This window comes from Apteryx rowi, unplaced genomic scaffold (assembly GCF_003343035.1).
Source record: "Apteryx rowi isolate R43461 unplaced genomic scaffold, aptRow1 scaffold_71, whole genome shotgun sequence".
NCBI lineage: Eukaryota > Metazoa > Chordata > Aves > Apterygiformes > Apterygidae > Apteryx > Apteryx rowi.
In genome coordinates this window covers 172,994-192,509 of record NW_020450994.1, presented here as the reverse complement: position 1 = coordinate 192,509, position 19,516 = coordinate 172,994, and the positions used below count along the sequence as shown (strand labels likewise).

Here is a 19,516-nt window from a genome sequence, read left to right as displayed (position 1 = left end):
GCCCCTATCAATGTTTATTGTTTTACAAATGAGAGTTTCACCATTATTTCAGTGAGAGAGCGAACAGGCCATAATATACTTTATTTTAACACTAGGAAAGGCCAGAATCTTCTCTTGAAAACTGTTTTTTCATTATAAAATTCTATTTCAATAAAACAGATTTTTTTCCCGTTAACTAATGAACTGAATTAAGTAATGTTTGAAACAAAAGGAATCTGAAGGATTTTTTCTTTTTGGGAAAAGGTTCTGTCTGAAAACTTAATTTTAGAATTAGTTTGAATTGTCTTTCATGAGGTTTTAAACTCCTATTTCATCATTTCATGACATATTGTTAGTGACAGTATTTCAACAGCAAATTTCCCTTGTTTTGTGGGATAGGAGACACATCAACCTAGAAAATAAAAGGTTCTTTGATCACTACCTATTAAGAGTTGCCCACAGAGATTTAAAAATAAAATAATGGAACAGCTGTTTCATTTTGCTGGCCCATGGCCACGGCCCGTTGAGAAATTTCCACTAACATGGAAACATGAAAATGTGACAAGCTTTATCCAACTCCTCTGAAGTGCCTCAAATTTGAAGCTTGTGAACATAAGAAATGTATTTGTTTTGAAGGTTAAGGGTTTTTTTTTCCATAACTATTCATCACTGTAGGAAGATTTGGGGGGCACTTCATGACTGGATTGAGGAAGAAACCTGGCTATGTCTACACTAGCAATTTTTTTGCAATAATTGGAGCAAGGCGTCAACCTGAAGCAGTTGCTTCTGAGCTCTTCCTGACTCCRTTATGGTTAGGCTGGGGGTGTGGATTAATTTAAACTGGAGTGTTCACATTAGATACCCAAGCTAATTCTGCTTAGGTTTGCTAGTGTAGACGTGCCAGTTGCGTCTCAGCTAGGGTGTTAAACAGTGCCGAGGAACATCCCTAGGCTCTGGTACCTTGTTGACTGTTGCCCGTGGTGTCTGGCATGCTTTTCACCGGATCGACTAGCTTTCCCACAGCAGATCCTTCCCCTCTTCCTGGGGTGACGGAGAAGCTGCCACAGGCCAGAGACCATTTCCAGTAGGCAGTTTGCATGGGTCTGTCCAGATTATAGAGTGCGGGACTTTAATAATATGGACACAACAGTATGGCACAATAGGATGGACACAATAGGATGGACACAACAGGATGGCAAGGCCATTCCTTGCCAGTTGGCCTCTGGGTGAGAGCATAACAGTGCTGGGCACATTTCATTGACTAGTACGGATGCACACTGTCACTCTTAAATTTTCAGAAATCTGTCAGCTGTGATGAATAGAAATGAGACTTTTATGGATGGGTAATTTTTTCAACATTTTTAATTTGACTTGCTTTCATGAAGCAAAGATTTAAATAAATAGTGTTAAAATTTACTCCAGCTGAGGGAGAGGACTCATGTATTCTTCAGTTCACATGGAGAACTTGTTTGGTAGCTTCTTCACTGTTTTAGTAGCTTTTGTATATTTTTAGAAGTACAGAACCTAAGGAATCTATAAACAATAAACTAAATAGCTGTAAGCAGAGAAGTAAATGCAACAGTGTCAGTTCAACATTGTTTATCTACAGCTGAGTCCTCACTTGTCTTGTATTTGATATGCTTTTACAGTGCACAGTCATATGTGCAAGAGTGCTCCCCATTGATTAATGGATTTATTTGCATGGGACCAAGATCATAGCTTCCATTTCCTGTTTCATTAAAGCATTTTGGGCAGTATCAAACTTTTTGTGCCTGACTGGCCAGAAAGAGGAATGACTGTATTTGTAGAGAAAGTGTTTCCTTTTATTTTTATATAAATTCTTTCCTTGTTCTTCATTACTAGCGCCAGTGTCCATGAGTTCTTAGGTATTCACAGGATCCAACTGTAGAGGTTATTTGCAGGTGGGATCATCACTGAGACAAATCTTCGCAGTATATTGTAGATATATTGCTTCCTTCTTTGCGACAACAGGCCCTGATCTAATTCAGGCATCAAGTCACGTGCCATTTGCAGGATTATATTTAACAAGAATTTTAGATAGAGCAACCTGCTCTGAAAATTGTCATTGCTGTCTGTAGTTGCACTACAAATGGGACTGTGCGGTGTACTCCTGCCATCCTGCTAAGTCCTGTTGGCAGTATTTCTGCCTTTGTCACAGCTGTGCCATGCAGGTTGAACCCGCAGTGCTGTGTTATGCCAGGTGTGTGGCTGATCGGCACCCTGCTGCACGTGCAGATTCCCGTCCAGGAGCTCTGCAGAGGGGAGCAGGCTCAGCTGTGTTCTCGCATTGTGCATGGCGCTACCAGATCAAGGGGAATTTCATGCTGAATTTTCAGAAGAGAGCTATTTCTGACCTGAATTGTAGGGGAAACTACAAATACCCAAAGAGTTTTACCCTTGAAAATTGTTTTAACATTCAAGCATGGTGCTTGTATCATAAAACCGCAGATGTTAAGACCAGTTCTAATATCCATTTTTAGTGTGCCTAATACCTGATGTTCTGTAAAATCTTACAAAATACCTCAAGCACACATTTATCTCAAAGTAATTTGTTAGTGAAGCAGCAATATGTACGACAACAGTTGTGATGAGCTGACAAACCGCTTTGATATGATGCTACAGAGCAACTGTTTAAAAGCCATGAGAGCTTTTGCATCTCAGTGGCATAAACATTGCATGTGTCAGATATTGCAGTTATTTAGTCCTGGCTATGAAGGGAATGTTCAGCCCAAAAAAGGACATTCTTTGCTTTCTGCCAGGGTATGTGAAATTCAGACTCTGGCAATGCTGCTCTGAATCCCTAGATGCCCATCAATAAATGACAAGGTCACAAGCTGTGACAGAGGAGGACCATGGGGACAGCCGCACGGTATGAGATAGTCCTATTTGCCTTTTCCTTTAGCCTCCTCTAGAAATAACTTCCATGTGAGGTGCAGAGCTTGGTCAGGTTTTCCTTTTCCTCTGTCATGCTTTTGGCCTGGAGGCGATGTGCTTCAGCGATTTGCCCGGCACAGTGAGCGCAGAGAGGCTGTTTGCCGTGCGGTTGTGTCCCAGGGAGGGCAGATGCGCGTGGTGGTGGGGCGAGCTGATGTGGTGCCCGGGCTGCTTTGGGGAGGTTCCTGCAGTCGCCCGCAGACTGGGAAGCGGTGTTGCTGGGCTGCCAAACATGCCTCATACCTTCCTGCCATGATCTTCACAGCATTAAGGAAATTCTCTCATTTTTAGGGAAAATTAAACAAAGCAATTGAAAGTGTTGACCTCTCTGACTCAGTTTTGCTCTCATTTTCTCTAGCGTAAATTAGGACTTATTCTGCCAGTGACAATTTATAGGTTGGTGTACCTGAGGTCAGTATTTGTCTCTCTGGGTCTGTGTCATCATCTGTGAACTGGAGATAATAATGTTTAGTAGGGCTAGGTGAATAATTCATAGTGGAGCTGCTTATTAAACAGATGTTGCCTTTCTGTGTTTGCAGATAGTCTACAGATGGATTGCGTTTTTTGAAATTTATGTTTTTTTCCAAATTATTCACCAAAAACATTCTGTAAATAATTTTATTAGCTTATAGTGCATTCAAAATAGAAATTTGAAGTCTGCCTTATATTAATATTTATCATAGCGGATTAAAGTATGTTATTTCAGCAACTATGCCTCCCGGAAAACTTGTTTAGTAGAATCTCCACAGAAAGTAATACAAGGAAGGCACAAATACATTAGAGTGAATGTTTAGGATGTATTTTTTTCCTCTATTGCTATTGCAGGTCCAATACTTATCTACCTCACTGGGTATTGTGAAGATAGTAAGGTATTTTCTGAATGTAAAAGTGCTGCCTGAATAGAGCTATTGTTTCTAAGAGAGCCTAGAGATATTTCAGCCCAGGCTGTTCTTACCTGTCCATACTTTTGATATTTTATGGTCTAGCTCATGGTCCTGGCTGTATGGCAGGAGGCAAACAAGTGAGATGATGGCCTCTGCTGTACTTAGAGCCCCTGAATAAAGCAGAGATCTGTGAGACTAAGCCTGTGCTAGCAAAGAAAGTGGGCCAGGGCCCAAAGAGCAAGTGCCGTGGCATGGTATGGCTCTCACCCATATGGTAAACTCCATCTCTTCCCAAAAGGTGTCTGTACTGACCTACGAAAATGGTCTCTGGCTTGGGCTATCCTCCAGACCATCCYGGGGACTTCCCAGGAGAGTGTTAGCTGCCACAGGCTAAGCCTGTGCTGGGAACTGTAAGGACAGTTAAAACCTATGGCTGGCCCTGTCTTAGGGTCCTGGGAACAGTTGCCTTCAGGTTTAAAAGGCTGTGGGTAGTTTAGCCTCAACTGCATTGCTTGATACCCTGCCTGGTTATTTGGTTACTGAGGTATCTGTGTAGGACATGTTCAGCTCCTCCTTGTCCCTTCTCTGGGAATTAAGGGAAGGAAGGCAAAGAGGATAATTTTGCCACTGTCTGCAGGATGCTGGTGGTATCTCTAGAAAGTGGTTGGAAGGAGACTTCAGCTCCCTATTTTACTGTCTGAGAAATGTGAAAGGCTTGGAGAGAACCTGACAATCTGGCCGGTGTTTACTAACTAAAATCTGTTAGTGCAGCCTGTACTTTTTTTGAATGCTTCCATTGATTTTCATTAGATAATTTCAGTGGATAAGGACAATTCATATAGGTTGGAGCCCTGAGTGTGTTTTCTCTATATAACATAAAAGGACAGCACTGTCCTATTACATCTGCAAGAACTTCTTAGAGATGTTATAATACTGCATTCATTTTCAGAATTTCTTTCAAGTTTAGCTGATAAGGAAGATCCCTGGTGTGTCTAGGAAATATAAACCTCTAACATACAACCGGTAGTCTTGTTTTCTGAAAGTGTGTTTTTTCTCCCTGTATTGTTTCAACAAAAAGACAGGTCTTCATGAGTAGCCCTTTGCATACGGTCCTTGCACAGCCTTTGCCCAGGAAAGACTCATCCTGAAGTCCRTGGGAATATTTTTTAAGAACGAATGGCTCAAGCTTCAGTTACAAGGACTGAGTGGTGAAGGAAGTTAGGCTGTCTTAAACCTTGTTTATATTTATCCTTTCATCATAGCACCTAGCACTATCCAGGATTACTTGGAATGGAGTGGAAGAATAAATATGTAAAAGGATGAAGAAAACAATCATTTGTGTTTACTGTAAAGTGTAGACTCCGTCTAGTCACACTTGGTCTTTCAAATTAAAAATTATAGAACAAAAAGTTTTCTAGTAGCAGAAAAATGCAGAGTCCGTCCTAAAAAGACCAGAATATCAGTTCTACTCTTATTTTAACTTTTCAAGTATTGTTGATTGATCCTGTGGAGAGTTTGTAAGCTGTTCAGTTCTGTATTTAGCTTCAAATCAAGTATGTTGGTGGAAGTGACAAGTGTAAATCTGATGTAGGTTTGCTTCATATTTTAAAATGACCTTTACAGTAGCTTGATTTCTCTTGATATTTTCTCAGAACTAGTCAAGAAAATCAGATTTTCTTAGCCTTTGCTTACAATTTTCATAGGCAAAGGCATGCAAAAAACTATATATAGTAGATYTGTTGCCTTCAAAAAATTGAAGTTGCTGTTTTAATATCTTGATCAGTTCTCTGTTGCAGTTGTTTATGACGTGGGTTAGGTTTCAAGAGCATGAATGGTGGCTATTTAGAGAACTTGTGTTGAAAATCTTGGCCCTGATCACATAATCCATACACAGTCAACCTCAAAATGATTCCCACAGCCCACAAACACTGTGTGAGAGATGGTTTGGGGACATGAGTTGCATTGAAGATTCCTAGAAAACAGCTAAATCCTTTCAAGCAGGAGGGCAACACTGTTACTGTCTTTTCTCCAGGTAAGTACAGCTTAGTGCTTGCCATACTCGATGTACACAACATCTTCATCATTTGTTTCATTTTCAGAGGTCAGATGCCTGCTCTGTGCTTTCATTACAATTACAGGAGAGGCCCTGCAAGTGCTTCAAGATCCCTGAGGCTTGATTAGAAATGACAGAGTTTCTTTTCAGAATTTTACTGAGTTTAAGGGGATGGTTGACTTGTGATCCTTATTATTTTACTAGATAAAGTACCTTTGTTTTTCTAAAGCTAATGATCCTTCTCAGTTAATGGAAAAGTATTTTTGGCAAGAAACATTATGTATTCAAAAATTAGGAACACCCTGAAAAATCTCCTTAAGAAGTTGAGTAAGGTAATGAAGTTTGTATTGCACTAGAAATTTACTCTGGTTGCAGAATAGACAAACTCTTCCACCTGCCTCTTTTTTCATACAGTAAATACAGTTGCTAACATGTAACTAGAGACATGGATCTCAGGGTTTTTTTTCTCCCACCTTTTTGTTTTGCAGTAGTTAATTTAGCTATTGTATTGAAATGCTGACCTGTACAGTGTAAAAGGAGGGAGACAGATACTTTGAGATCAATATAGTGCTATAAACATACCCTCCTCCCTTTTCATCTGATGAGAGACTTGATTGATCTTGGCAAGACCGAAAGATCAGTTTGGGCATGCAGCAGCGAAACAAGGAAGCCCGTCGTTATAAACCACATCCAACCCTCAGCAGCCAGCGAGGGGGAGGGAGGAACTGACCCCTCCATCATTCGCTTCTCATCAAGTTAAGCTTTGCAGGCTTACTTCTAAAATTGTCCCTCCCATCTGTAGCGATAGTGAGGAACTGAAGTTCTGGAGGTGATCAGGAGATTGTCCATCTCTTGGATCACTCATAAATGAGATTTCTCAGCCTGTGCCAAAGCAGCATGGGGTGAGGATGAGGCATTTTGTTTTCCTCGTCACTGGTTTTGTTTTCCTCATCACTGAGGAGAAACAGAAGGTCAATGAGGAGATGAACTTAGAAATACATTTAGACATATGTGGGAATGGTTGTATGAGTGACCTGCAGCTGGTATCTAATGCAGGTAATAGGCCGGAGGGACACTCCCAGAGCCCAAGGATTTCGCTGTTGGACTTGAAGCCTGTGGGAATGAGGGGGAAACTCAATGCTACTGAGTGAAGGTGCAGGAACATGACRTGTCATGAGTTGATTAACAGCTCATTACAACTAAAAAGGGGGCTGTCCCCCCTGTCTCCTGGTCTCTCCTCCCGCTGCCTACCGTGGACTGACAGTGGTGCCTGTCAGCACCCTCTGAGCACTGCTTTAGCTCACTAACTCCACAGGGGACCAGGCTCTGTCCCTGCAGGCAGGGCAGGGAGAAGGACCAAGTTCGGGGATGGGAAAAGTAAGGGGGGGTGATACCTCCTCTGCTGGTGGCATTGGAGTCTGAGGTGCATCCATTGTCCTGCCTGCTCTCCTCCTCCTCTTCCTCCTCCTCCAGGGGAGGAATCAGAGGAGGGAATCAGTACCATGTTTCTAGGGTAGGTAACAACCAATTTGAGTATGAGTTGTGGACTRTGACAGTCTTTAAAAAAGAGAGTAGYACATATCAGTTCCTCTTTAAATACATACCTGCCAGGTGACTAAAGGAGAGAGRTTCTGTCCTGTGACTTCTTATACAATGTCATTTTGTTTTGAAGCAGATAGGCTGGGGCCTCCCCTAGATATTCTGCTGGATTCACTGAACTGCACAGCTTTCAGCGTACAATGGAGAATGCCAAAGCAGCATGCAAGCACCGTCACGGGATATACAGTGAGTAAATCTTTATATTGTTAGTAGAGAACTGCAATACACTGCATGGCCTCAGACCTATGCATCACTCCTAAGGAAACTGCAAGCAGCAAGGCAAATGACAAGCAAAGCAATGACAAATCATGTCATTGCCCAGAAAGTGTTCAGGGGACGGTGGACTTGAACTGATTGAATTGTAACTCTAAGAAATTAGCAGTTTGTGTTTTAGAAGCAAGCAGTGATGGGAATTTGGGTTGCATGCCAATGGCTTGTAGTGGGAATAGATTGCTCTTCTGTTGTGGTTTCCACCCAAGGATCTCAAAGCTCTTTGCAGTTGATTGATAGAACAAAGAAATACAGCAGAGCAGGTCAGTGTTACACTGTGCAGGTGAAGGAAGATTTGTAGTGATTTCAGGGCCATTCAGATCCTTTGGCTCATACTTCCAGCCTGAGAACTGCATTAGCAGGAAGAGCTCTTCCAAGCTAAACTCCTACCTTCCCACAYTGGCAGTAGGCGCAGGGAAAGGAGGCAGTTCCATGGTGTGCTCCTCTTGATAGATTCTCTACCGCATAACATCACCGGGAGCCCAGCTTTGGCCTTAACTATCACAGAGAACCCTGTTTTATCCCCCCCCCCCCCCCCTCTGTGGTGAATTTCCTTTGAAGAAGTCCAGAAATTTCCTTGTTTCACCCAGCAATTCTGTAGGGAGGATTCTGGCCCCTCTCAGTCCCTTCCCCTCTCCCCCCTTCCCCCAAATTGCCTGCTGGACGAAACCGAGTGGCTAGCCTAAATTGGGCAGGATGTTTTACTGTGCATGCAGAAAAGCAGTGAGCACAAATGTGTCATTTATTCATCAACAGAAGGATTGTAACTTGGCATTATTAGATGTTCCATGGCAATGAAGCTCAGTCCCAAAATGGAARTTAATCAATCGGAGGTGATTTTGCCTGGGCAAATTAGCACCAAAGACRTAGCATATCTACTAGAATTGGTCATTTTCCCTTTTTACAGAAACTAACAAAAGTTGTGATTCGGTTAGCATTTTCAGTGAAAGGTTTTGAAATTTCCAGAAAAAATGGACATAATCTAAAATTCAGTTTTACATAAAAAGGTGTGAGCAGAAAACTCCTTACTGCCTGTAATACTGATGTACTCCAGAAGCATGAGGGGCTTTCCTGAAACCAATTTTGCTGGTACACATACCCCTTCATCCCGTGGTTTTGTAAATGACACTGATGCAGCACACCTACAGAGGTGTTTTTATTGTTGTAAAAGTATGAGTAATATAGCACACCTGGAAGCATCTGCTGTGGCCAGAACCTCTCTCTGCCAGGCACTGTAGGTAGTTTGGTCCATTCTTCTGTGTAAAAACAGAGGTGCAGCAAATAGGACTGCATATGGCATTGGAGGGGTGAATACTGGGATATTGCTTACAGTTCTGGTATCAACTCCAAAAAAAGGACATTGACTGCTTGGAAATTCTTCTAGTTTAAGTGACTTTTCCATATGTCATAATATTTTCAAAACAGTTATAATACATTATAGTCACATATGAGAAATATTATTCACTGTTCATTCAGTAGATGAAATATCCAAGCCGCAGTTTAACTCTTGAGCTCATGTATGGCATGATAATAAAACCGATGACAAATATAGCATTTATAGTGCTGTACCTAAACCATCTTTGCTTGGTGTTAGTTTTGGATGCTCTGGCATCTCAAGGTCTCTCTGTGCTTAGGAAATTAAATTCTGTGTGGTTCATTAGTTTCCTATATTCATGAATAGATGTGAAGAGAGACATTTATGATAAAGCAATTTGCATAATCACACAATGTCAGTAGCTTCCTTATATGAAGTAAAATGCCTAAGTTGTGCAGACCAGTTACATGAATCTTCACCTGTTCAAACGAACTGTGGCCAGATGATGCACAATTAAAGTTGTCAGTTCAAGTCTGACTTGAAAGCTAGGCTGTGTTTTGCATCATTAGCATATAGACAGTAAGATGGTGTCATTTGGTCATGATGACAAGGTCTAACAAATGTGAAGGGAATGTCAATGGGTGCTAGCTTTTCATACCTTTGGAAAGGTAGGAGATCATAAACTTAAATGCTGTCCACAATGTGATAACAGCGCTTGTTTTTAAATCATTCTGAAGCATTGCATTACTGCTTGAACTGGCTTGACTCTATCTTCTTCCCAAGGTCTTTTACTCGGAGGTTGAAGAAGACAAAACAGTCAAACCACTTTCACACGATGTTCCCCTGAGTCTGGATATGCTTAGCATGGTAAGCATTTCTTTTCATCAATAGTCAGGCGCTAGAATGGAGCTTGCAAGAGGGAACTTCCAACTCTCTAGTTGCTGTTGCTTTGTGAATTACGCCCAGGATCCAAGCCCCAGATCTGCTCTTGTATTAAGCAAGAAGCAAATCATAATATTTTGTAATCCAGTCAAAAGGCTGTGATATATTTTTACTTCTCATTGTCTGACTAATTTTTAGTGTAAAACTATTGGTACTTGCTGTGCATTTTACTTGCACTGACCTCTGGCATTTACTAAAATATAACTTCCAATTTTGAACGTGTATTTTCAGTAAGGGATTCACTGCACTTCCCCCATGAAAGGGGAATTGCATGACTCTGCCATTATGCACAGTTAAGAGTCTCAACATCTGTGTGTACATATTGCAGTGTCTGACCCAGGTAAGTTTGTGAGTTAGAGGATGCACACAGTTTTCGGTGTATTTTTATTTGCGTATGTGAGAATCTGGCCTCCAGAAGTATGGATTTGAAGTTTAATTGTGCTGTTCTAAGTACATTTGTGAAAGTCTGTCTCTGTTAAGATTCTCTCAGCTTCTGACTTTTTTATTCTTAAAAACAGAGCTTTTCCTCATTGCTTCCTATTTTTCCTCTTTCCTTCAATTCTGTTTTTCCTTTTATCTGCCTCTTTTTCTTCACTTATTTCACTCTCCCTTTCTCTTTCCTCCATGCCTTTTTCTGCCCAATTTCACCTTCCTTTTCCATTTGCAGTTGAACAAGGCCCCTTCTCTTCTACTGCACTGCTCAGCGATTAGTRCTGAGATGGAAGCAATCCCTCCATGCTTCTGGATTGTTTTGATACTATCTGCTTTTAAAGGGTCTTCTCAAAACATGCAGGCATTTCTACAGTGTGGAGGACCTTGCTCTTAGAGTTCAGCAAGGCAGGGTCAGTGATGCTCCAGCCACTGCTGAGGCAAAGCACAAAGGCACTGCTCGAAAGAGTGTCTCAGGTTTGGTGCTGTGAGGAGAGTGCTTTAATACCACGCACTGGAAAGATCAGTCTGTCCTTGAAACAGTGATGTTACCAGCACAGGAATTGAAGGTTTATGTGTGCATGCAGAGGAGCATTGCAGGCTTTTGTGATCTTTATTTTGTGATTCTTCTTCACAACTTCATTTTTCCCCCTTTCTCTTTTACTCATCTTCTTTCTCCTTTTTTTTCCTCGCCTCTCTTCCTTTTGCCTCCCCACTTGATGTTCAATGAAATGCATTCACTGATATCCTCTAATCTATGTTGGGTAGTGCTCAGAAACCTTCCCTATGGGAAGCATGAATGAGAGGAATCCTCATATTCCTGCATTTTTCAGTCACTGTAGTTGTTAGTTCTGATTCCTATATGTTTCTGGGAATATAGTGAATGAAAGAGTCTCATTGCCATGATAAATTATTTATTTATGCATTACTTTCTCCATTCTGATGTTTATTTCTGTATTCCTCATTTGTTTTTTTTCCCAAAAAACATTCTTGCTGGTAGTGCCAATAAAGATCAAACAGCACATTCTTTCTTTTCTTAATCCTGACAACAGCAATTCTTACTCCTTGGGAGAACAGATTCTGTGTTCCAGTACTCACTCAGATGAACAGCAGCCACAAAGAATATTATATGATGCAACACTGGCCGTGTTTTATTTCACTGACCCATTATTTATGTGGTTTTGCCATCACTTTTAGTACGGTACTTCATTAACAAGTCCTATTTCACTTTTTCCCAGGGTCAACTTGAAGGACAAGCAATTTTTGTAAGTATTGCTTCTCATAAAACTCTGTAACAGCTGTGATTTAAAATAACACTGAACATTCTGATCCTGGCTTTCCACAGATTCACCCACAAAAACGTTTCCATATTGATCTCAAATGTTGATTCTACTTAGCACTTACACAGAGTCCTTTGTAGTGAAAATGTGACAAATAGCTTACGTTCAAAATCTAGAGATAAAGAAGCACTCTGTGAAGGTATGTTTGTACAGGTATATGGGTTTCCATTTTAGAAATGGGTAATCTTTTCTGTCAGTCATCAAAAATATTTATGGATATGTTATTTTGCTTGAGGAGATGTGTGTAAGAATGAGATAAATTCAGGCAGTGAAAACTTGCAGGGACCTGAACAGCCAGGTAGTCAGACACACAGTGATTGGAGAGAACAAAGCATCCAGGAGTGTGAGCGGAGACGGAGAGGAAAATGTCGGAGACAGTCCAGAGAGAGGAGAGGAGAGAGATCACTGGAAACATGGGCAGGCAAAGCAAACACGCAGTAGGAAGGAGTGGGAGACTAACAGCTCTTATGTAATAGGTTTAAAAGAAATACTAACCCTTTCAATGGCTTTGCAGCTGGTGAATTATTCAGATTAATTATTTCCAGTCCTGCACTCCGTCCATTCTGCTTCCTGTGAACAGTAAATGGATCCAGCTCATTAGGAGGGAGGAAACTAGCAGGCTGTGCTCAGTTCAGGGTAGTATGAGGGCAGTGATTTCCATGTCTAATGAAACCCCTAACATGAACAGTCTCCTGCAAACTTTTCTTCTGAAATCTGATCTCGAAATGGAGAAATCACGTGAAGTCAGTGGATCTTGTGGGACTTTCACTGTCTGAAATACGGGTAATTTGATTGGATTGTAGGAGGCCAGTGTCTGGATGAGACTTCAGGATGCTCTTGAACCAGGACTGTCTGGTTCTATCCCAGTTAAGCTGAGTTTGGATTATGGTATTTCAGAGTTGAGGTTCCATGCTGGGCTGCTTTCTCTACTTGATAAAAATAATACTTCTGAGGGGTACTTGTGGAAAAGTATAACCAACTGGGATTAATCAGATCCCAGCTGTCATTAATCCTCAGGAAGTGGTGTTGTTGCTGAAATGCTTTCTGTTATATTCATACCAAACTCAACAGTAATCTGCAAGTTTTGTGGTTAAGGCTGTATTATTTGTCTTTCTGTCCCTAAGCCTCCTCTACTGATATGACTCCACTGCCTGCTCAGAAGCTTCTCTGAGTTGTGTGAGACTTGTAATGAGACCTGAACTGGATCGCCTGTTTGTGTGCATGTATGCATTAGTGTATCTGTACATTAGCAATTGCATAATATATTGTATCTGTGTACTAATCATTTCATAATATAAACATATAAATGCGAGCAATATGGAGAAGTGCAAATGCAGTACAATTTACTAATGCTGTTGTTCTTCTGGGTATAATATCCATGAAGTAGGGCACAAATATATATAAAAAAAAGCAAGAAAATTTAGCAGATTTTAAAGGTGGAATGTTTTAGGTCTGGTACCGAGCCGTGGAGAGCAACAGTGCTCCATATCAAATGACCAAACACACAAGTACAAAATGGGGAGTGACTGGCTGAAACCAGTAGTGCAGGGAAGGAGGTATCAAGGGATCAGGTATCATTACAACCAACAGCTCAGTTTCTGCAGCTGCACTGTAATTCAGTGTAACGAAAAGAAAAAAAAAAAACAGAAAACAGATTTTCTTTGGAAAATAATTTGTAATCCAAATAATTTCTGGGAGCTAGCTTACCACACAGCCTCACAAACAGTTTTATCAACACAGCTGAGGGAAGGACAAGCTGTCTGGCAAATCAAGGCTTTCTTTCCAGCTTTTGGAGGGATATATAGTTCTTATACACGATTGACTCCACCAAGGAAAAGGCATCACATTACTTCACCTTATTCAAGAGAGTGAGATTGTAATGAAAATAGCAAATGTCATTTAGCAGGGTTCTAGCAAGAGTGTCATGTTTAAGACAAGAAAGTGCAGTTGGTATTAGTAAAGCTTCATCTGGAATATAATGTCYAAGTTTGGATCTCATGCTTTAAAAAGATACAGGGCAAGTGGGAGAGAGTGAAGAGGAAAGCTACTCGTTCCCTTCCATATGTTACCCAAATTCCATATCCATGAGGCCACTGTTTCTCTTCTAGGATGTAGAACACCTGGTTTTAAGACCCTTCTCCTAAATACAAGCAGAAGAAGAAATGAAATGTTTTACCCCTCAGAGAGTGGGGTAAAAGGAGATACATTTCTTCTCCAGAATCAAATTCCACACTGTCCTTGGTGTGTGGGGGGTATTCCCTGAGACTGCCTGCCTAAACAGCTCCTGCAGCAGAGATGGCCATGGTACAAGGTAGTCTGATGATGTCCGAAATCTTTACCCATTCACTAATGTGTCGATCCTAGAAGATTAAAACATACTTGATCTCAGAGATACTCACTGTATGCCCAGCTCCATGTTCATGGAGAGGACATTACCAAAAGAAACAGGCAAATAGGCACTTTAGCAGGTGTAAGGCAAGAGAGGACTTGACTGAGGTTTTGAGGATAAACATTAAACTTTGATACCCTAGTAGATACTAGCACTTTGATCTTGATTGGCTTTGCAGTCAATGAGATTCACTCAGTGTATCTTATTGCAGACTTGAGTCTGGAGGTAGTAATGTCAGACAAATACAGGCATATCCCACTCTCTGCTGAGCTCAATTTCCTCAAAAGTGTTAAAGCAGTGTGACACATAATGAAGAAATTATTCCCATGAGAATTAACGTAATAAAGAGGGATGCTGCAGGAATGAATGCACACAAGTTAAATACAGAGGGACAGCATGGGACATGGAGCGTGGAGTGGCAGAAGCAGGATCATCAGTATCATCAGCGAGAGGAAATGTGGGGTYTTCAGCAGCTGGCTTTTACAAATCACGTTCTGAAAGATCTCACTCATTTTATCTGTGAGACTGAAAGACCCAGATAAATCTTTTGGTTTGCGTGGTCTTGCCGCCTCTTTCTGAACAGTTACTTTTCAGCAATGTTATCATCTTTCTCAGATGAATCCAAATCGTTCAAGCAGATCAAGGGTGAAGGATGGAAAAACAGGATAGTAGTCAGGCGTTCCAAGTTAATTGGAAATGAGTGCTGGGGCTCCAAAACCACAGCTAGAGAAATGACAGATGGCAGGGTGCTGTTGAACAATATTGTAGTATTACTATATACTCCCAAAACAACAGAGAGGGAAAGTTTGTCCGAAAGACTATCATAAGGAAACTTTGCAGAAAATAAAATTTTAGGATGGTACACTATTTTGCTGCACCTGGAAATGCAGATTTCAAGTCTGTTCCAGGCTGAAGAAAAAGGAGCCCTCTGCATTTTCCCATGCATTGTAAATACTACTTTTAATACTGAAGAATGAGAAGCAGAAAAAAAARTCTTGATAAAAAGATTCTCTATAAGTGCTTTTCTTTACACCAGAATAATCTGTGGCATAAAGCCAAATATTTCTGTTTACTTGCATATGCTGTCAAAATTCTTAAATCTGAATTTATCTATCTGTCTATAGATAAGCTACAGATAAAGAATTCTGAATTTTTATATACACATACACATGCTCCTTTAAGGACCAGATATAAAAGTCTGAAGCTGATCCATGCTATGTGGACCTGCCAGTGATATAAGGTTTGGTGTGACATTTGCTAATTTCTGGGAGGTTTGAGCAGGGTCCTGTGAACAGTATTCCACAGAACAAGCTCTTTATGTGGAAGTTAGCATCGCCTTCCTTGTAGTAGTTGGCTTTGGGTTAATCTTTCTGCGTTTATGGCAGAAAAACAAATACATCTCTGCCCTCCCACGAAGGGAGCYGCTTGTTGCAGGTCAAGGGTAAGAAAATTGTAGGAGGCAATTGGATAGGTCTCTGATCAGTGAAGAAATTAAAGATCATCAGTTCTTGCTGCTACAAGTTGCTTCATCCTCAGAAGCTTCTACTGTCCCTGGATTAAAAAAAACAAAACAAAACAACAAGAAAATGCACCAAACTGATTATGAATGTCAGCAATTGGCTCAAGGGAGGGAACAGTACGTGACTTTAACTTCCACCAGCAAAAACATGAGAGCAAATGCAAACTATCTGCAACCCCGTGAATTATGCTGAGAAACGGGTCTAGGTCAGCCCTATAGATTTCTCTGGGGTAAAGCTGCAGTTGACAGGAAACATGTGCTCTTGTTTTTTTTATTGTTTCTGAGCGGAACTGGAATCGGTACAATCCTCCTAGGAGATTACATGGAAAATATCATGTAAGATCCCAGCGGTCCAGCACACAATGTCATTCTGAGCTACATGGAATAGCTTTCACAATATTTCTGTCTTGTTTTCTTTTGACTCTGATAGGAAGTTGTTATTGGTGATTTAAAACCAGGCACTCCACATCGTGTTAGTGTTGGAGCGTATGGCTGGGCAGGAAAAGGACGACCCAGCATGCCCAGAGATGTAACAACCTTATCTCCAGGTAAAATCCGTGTACGTACCTTCTTATTGCGAAAGTCAACCCAAAACATTTCACAGCTCTGGCAGGTAAATACAGACCATGCTGAAACCTCAGTTTGCTCAAAGCCAGCAGTGATCAGAGAGCAGGATGTAGCTGCGATAGTAAAATGGTCAGAAACATTATTAATGATTTAAAAGGATAATGGCCACCTGATGTTTGGGGTGCCTTATGGACCTTTCATAAATACCTACTGGACCTTTTGAAGAAAGTTTGCTTTTTACACTAGCATATGTCGCATAACCTGTAACATAGCTAATCAGTCACACCTAAATCTGTCACGTGCAGTTTGGTAATATTTTACTATTACTCTTCCACACGCGTGAGATTTTAGAGGGGCAACAGAGGAGGCAGAAAAGCCTATAAATTTGATTCCTAAGTCTGTGGTTGTTGAGTTTTTATGTGTAGTAAAGTCTTCTCTAATGCAATCCTTTTGGCTTAGATAAGTGCATGCCCCCTGCACCACCCTGTCAGCCCCAGATCGTTGTCGTTTCTGATTCAGAAGTTGCGTTGTCCTGGAAACCTGGAGTCAGCAAAGGAAGTTCTCCCGTCCAGTACTATATGGTGGAATTTATCAGGCAAGTCTGGCAATGGAATCGGAATTTCGGTGTTTGTGTGCTACATTTTTTCCTTAAACTGTGCTATAAACTGAATACAGATTCTTCTCATTATTTATTTACTTACTGTATACAGTGCATTTATTTTCACTCTCAAAGTGTGTTGAATTACCATGAAAATTTAAAGACACAGCCAGAAATAATCTAAATTGATGTAAAATCACCGATAAGTCCTACCTTCTGACTGGAGAAAAAAACCTGCTTCACTTATTCTGTTCTATCTAATAAAAGCTGGGTAAATAAAATTTTAAATCTGCCCTGTAAGTTGTCAAACTCTGTCAAATCATGCTGAGAAAACAATCTGGGGCAGAGTAGTTCCACTGAACTGATGTACCCTTAGCTGCTATAGGAATAAATCCAGGGATTGCCAACGCAGTGTACTGAGTACTTTTAGCTGACAAAAGTCTTTTGAGACTTGAGCTTGCAGGATTCAGACTTACTTTGTTGTCCTAATGCTACCATTTCCCTGAAACTTTCACCCTTTTTGTTTTGTATTTTTTATGTTAAACTCTTTAAAATTTGCAATAATAGAACTGCAGTGTGAAAAGTTGCTATAAGATGCAAAGCAAAGTTTTATACGATGCATCTCAATGGTCAGGAGCTGGTGATTGTATTTGCATGCACAAGTGTATTCATTAGCTTGTGTAAGCTAATATTTGCATACAAAGCTATTTTTTTTTCATGTGCTTACACCTGTGCTTACACTTACAATGAGTGCAATGTTCGATCTTTGAAAATTTAATCCTTGGGTGAACATTTGATGACAAGTTTTAGTTGAGGCTGCTGGATAAAAAGAGAGAATTGCTTCCTTAATTACTCTGAGCTGTAAAGGTCAAAAAAATGAATTGTTGTTGTAAAAACAGGCAGAAAGAACTATGGTTCTCAGTGCTTTAAATATGATTACAGCCTGGAAAATACAGATATAATGAAAAGAATGCCCGGGCTGGAAGCCTGCTTGTGAATTTAGATTGCACTTTGTGTTCTATTCAAAGTGCCCCATATTTACTGGGAAGCCATACAATATTTTTTCACTTAGAGGCAGGACATGAGAGCTGAAGATGCATAATGGCCAACTTGTAAATTCTGCCATAGAATTACCACAAAATTTCTCCAATATCTATTTTCCAATATAATAGTTACCTGAATTTTTTTCTGTTCTCCCCATCGCTTAGTTCAGATTCGCTCAGTGGATTGGAAAGGGATTTTGCTGAGTTCTGACTGACTGCACTTCTATCTCCTCCATTCTTCAGCCTGGAAAGTGGAGTTTATGTACACTTCTTCATAAAACCACTGGCCTGCTAGTGGAAGTAGAAGTGGGCATCATAATCTCCATCTGACACGTTGAAATTGCACCATTGAATGTTTTTTGTTCAGCCAGAGAGTAGAAAATTGCCTTCTCTGTTTAAATCAACAGATACAAGTAATTGAAATTTCAGTGTCTTGGTTTTTTTAAACTTTGGGAAAGAATTTGCTAACAGCACAATGTTTTGATAACACTGTTTAGTTTGAGGTTTAAAGCTAAGCTTGAAGTGTATTTGTTAATTTTGGGATTATGCTGTCTTAGATTTGGAAGCCTGAGTACATATATTTGGAGAAAGTTCAATGAGCCATAAACCCTAATGGCAGTTAGAGGTAAAGATTTAACTTTAAGCTTCATTGTCTTCTGAAATTGCATATAGTTTTAAGGCTAAATTACCATGAAGTATATTAACATCAGTTAAAGCCATTGACGTTAAACCAACGTAAAAAAGCAAAACAAAACAGAGTGCAAGCAAATTTGGAATTAAGTCCATTTATGTCAAATAAATACAAGTCCAATAAGATACTGTGCTTTTGCAAGATTAATAACTTTCTTATGCCCATCTATAATTTCGCTTGGGTGTGGATATACCAATAGCACCAACCTCTAGAGACTATGACATTGCTTCAATCATGTCAGTTTCCAAAGAAGTAACTTTATTACTTTTACCCTAGAAAAACCATGGTGGGAGACTGAGATGAGGGAAAAACACTCTTTTCATTTGTTCAACTGTGATAGCCGGGTTTAAAGCCTCCTGAAAATTCAATACATTATTTGTTTGCACGTCAGATTCTAATCAGAGTCAGAGCTAGCGTTCAGTCTGTTTGTGCTCTTAGATGAGTATAAATTGGGGCTTTTCTTTAGGCACTTCGCTGGGATTCTTTCAGGTCACTAGAGGATCCCTTTCCGGTCACTATAGGCAATGGAGGGTCCCAGGCTGATTGGGATGTAGGACAGCCTGGGCTGACTCACGATCTGGAGATGCCCCGCTCTGTTGTTGACTATAGGAGGACTCTAAGGAGACCAGGCTCCCAACTTGGTTGAATGCTTAAAATCAGGAGAGTGAATCTAGGTCTCACTGCTACCAGTTGTACAGAATGTGTAAGAGGAAGTGTTAGACCCAAAATAACTAATGGTGTCTTTGGAAGCTTGCAGTATTAATAGTCTATTGGTTTATGCTGAGGAATATTTTCTGATAAACAACATTTTTATGAAAGACCCCAAAGCAAGACCTTGGACTTAAATATGCTAGTTTGTTTTCTTTTCCCCCCCTAAAGATACAAAAAAAATTAACTTAATTTTCAAAAATGTCTTGGCTATTTTCACATGAAATATTCCGAT

The 19,516-nt window shown here is 40.4% G+C and overlaps 1 protein-coding gene across 1 annotated transcript in view; it reads left to right on the top strand.

Moving 5' to 3' along the window:
• The first annotated feature begins 7,524 nt into the window (after positions 1 to 7,524).
• EGFLAM (EGF like, fibronectin type III and laminin G domains) overlaps positions 7,525 to 19,516 on the top strand; it is a 58,547-nt gene continuing 46,555 nt past the window's right edge. The window contains exons 1-4 of the mRNA XM_026087278.1: positions 7,525 to 7,656; positions 9,839 to 9,922; positions 16,105 to 16,222; positions 16,701 to 16,836. Of these exons, the coding sequence (XP_025943063.1) occupies positions 7,525 to 7,656; positions 9,839 to 9,922; positions 16,105 to 16,222; positions 16,701 to 16,836 (470 nt within the window). The remainder of the gene's footprint in view (positions 7,657 to 9,838; positions 9,923 to 16,104; positions 16,223 to 16,700; positions 16,837 to 19,516) is intronic.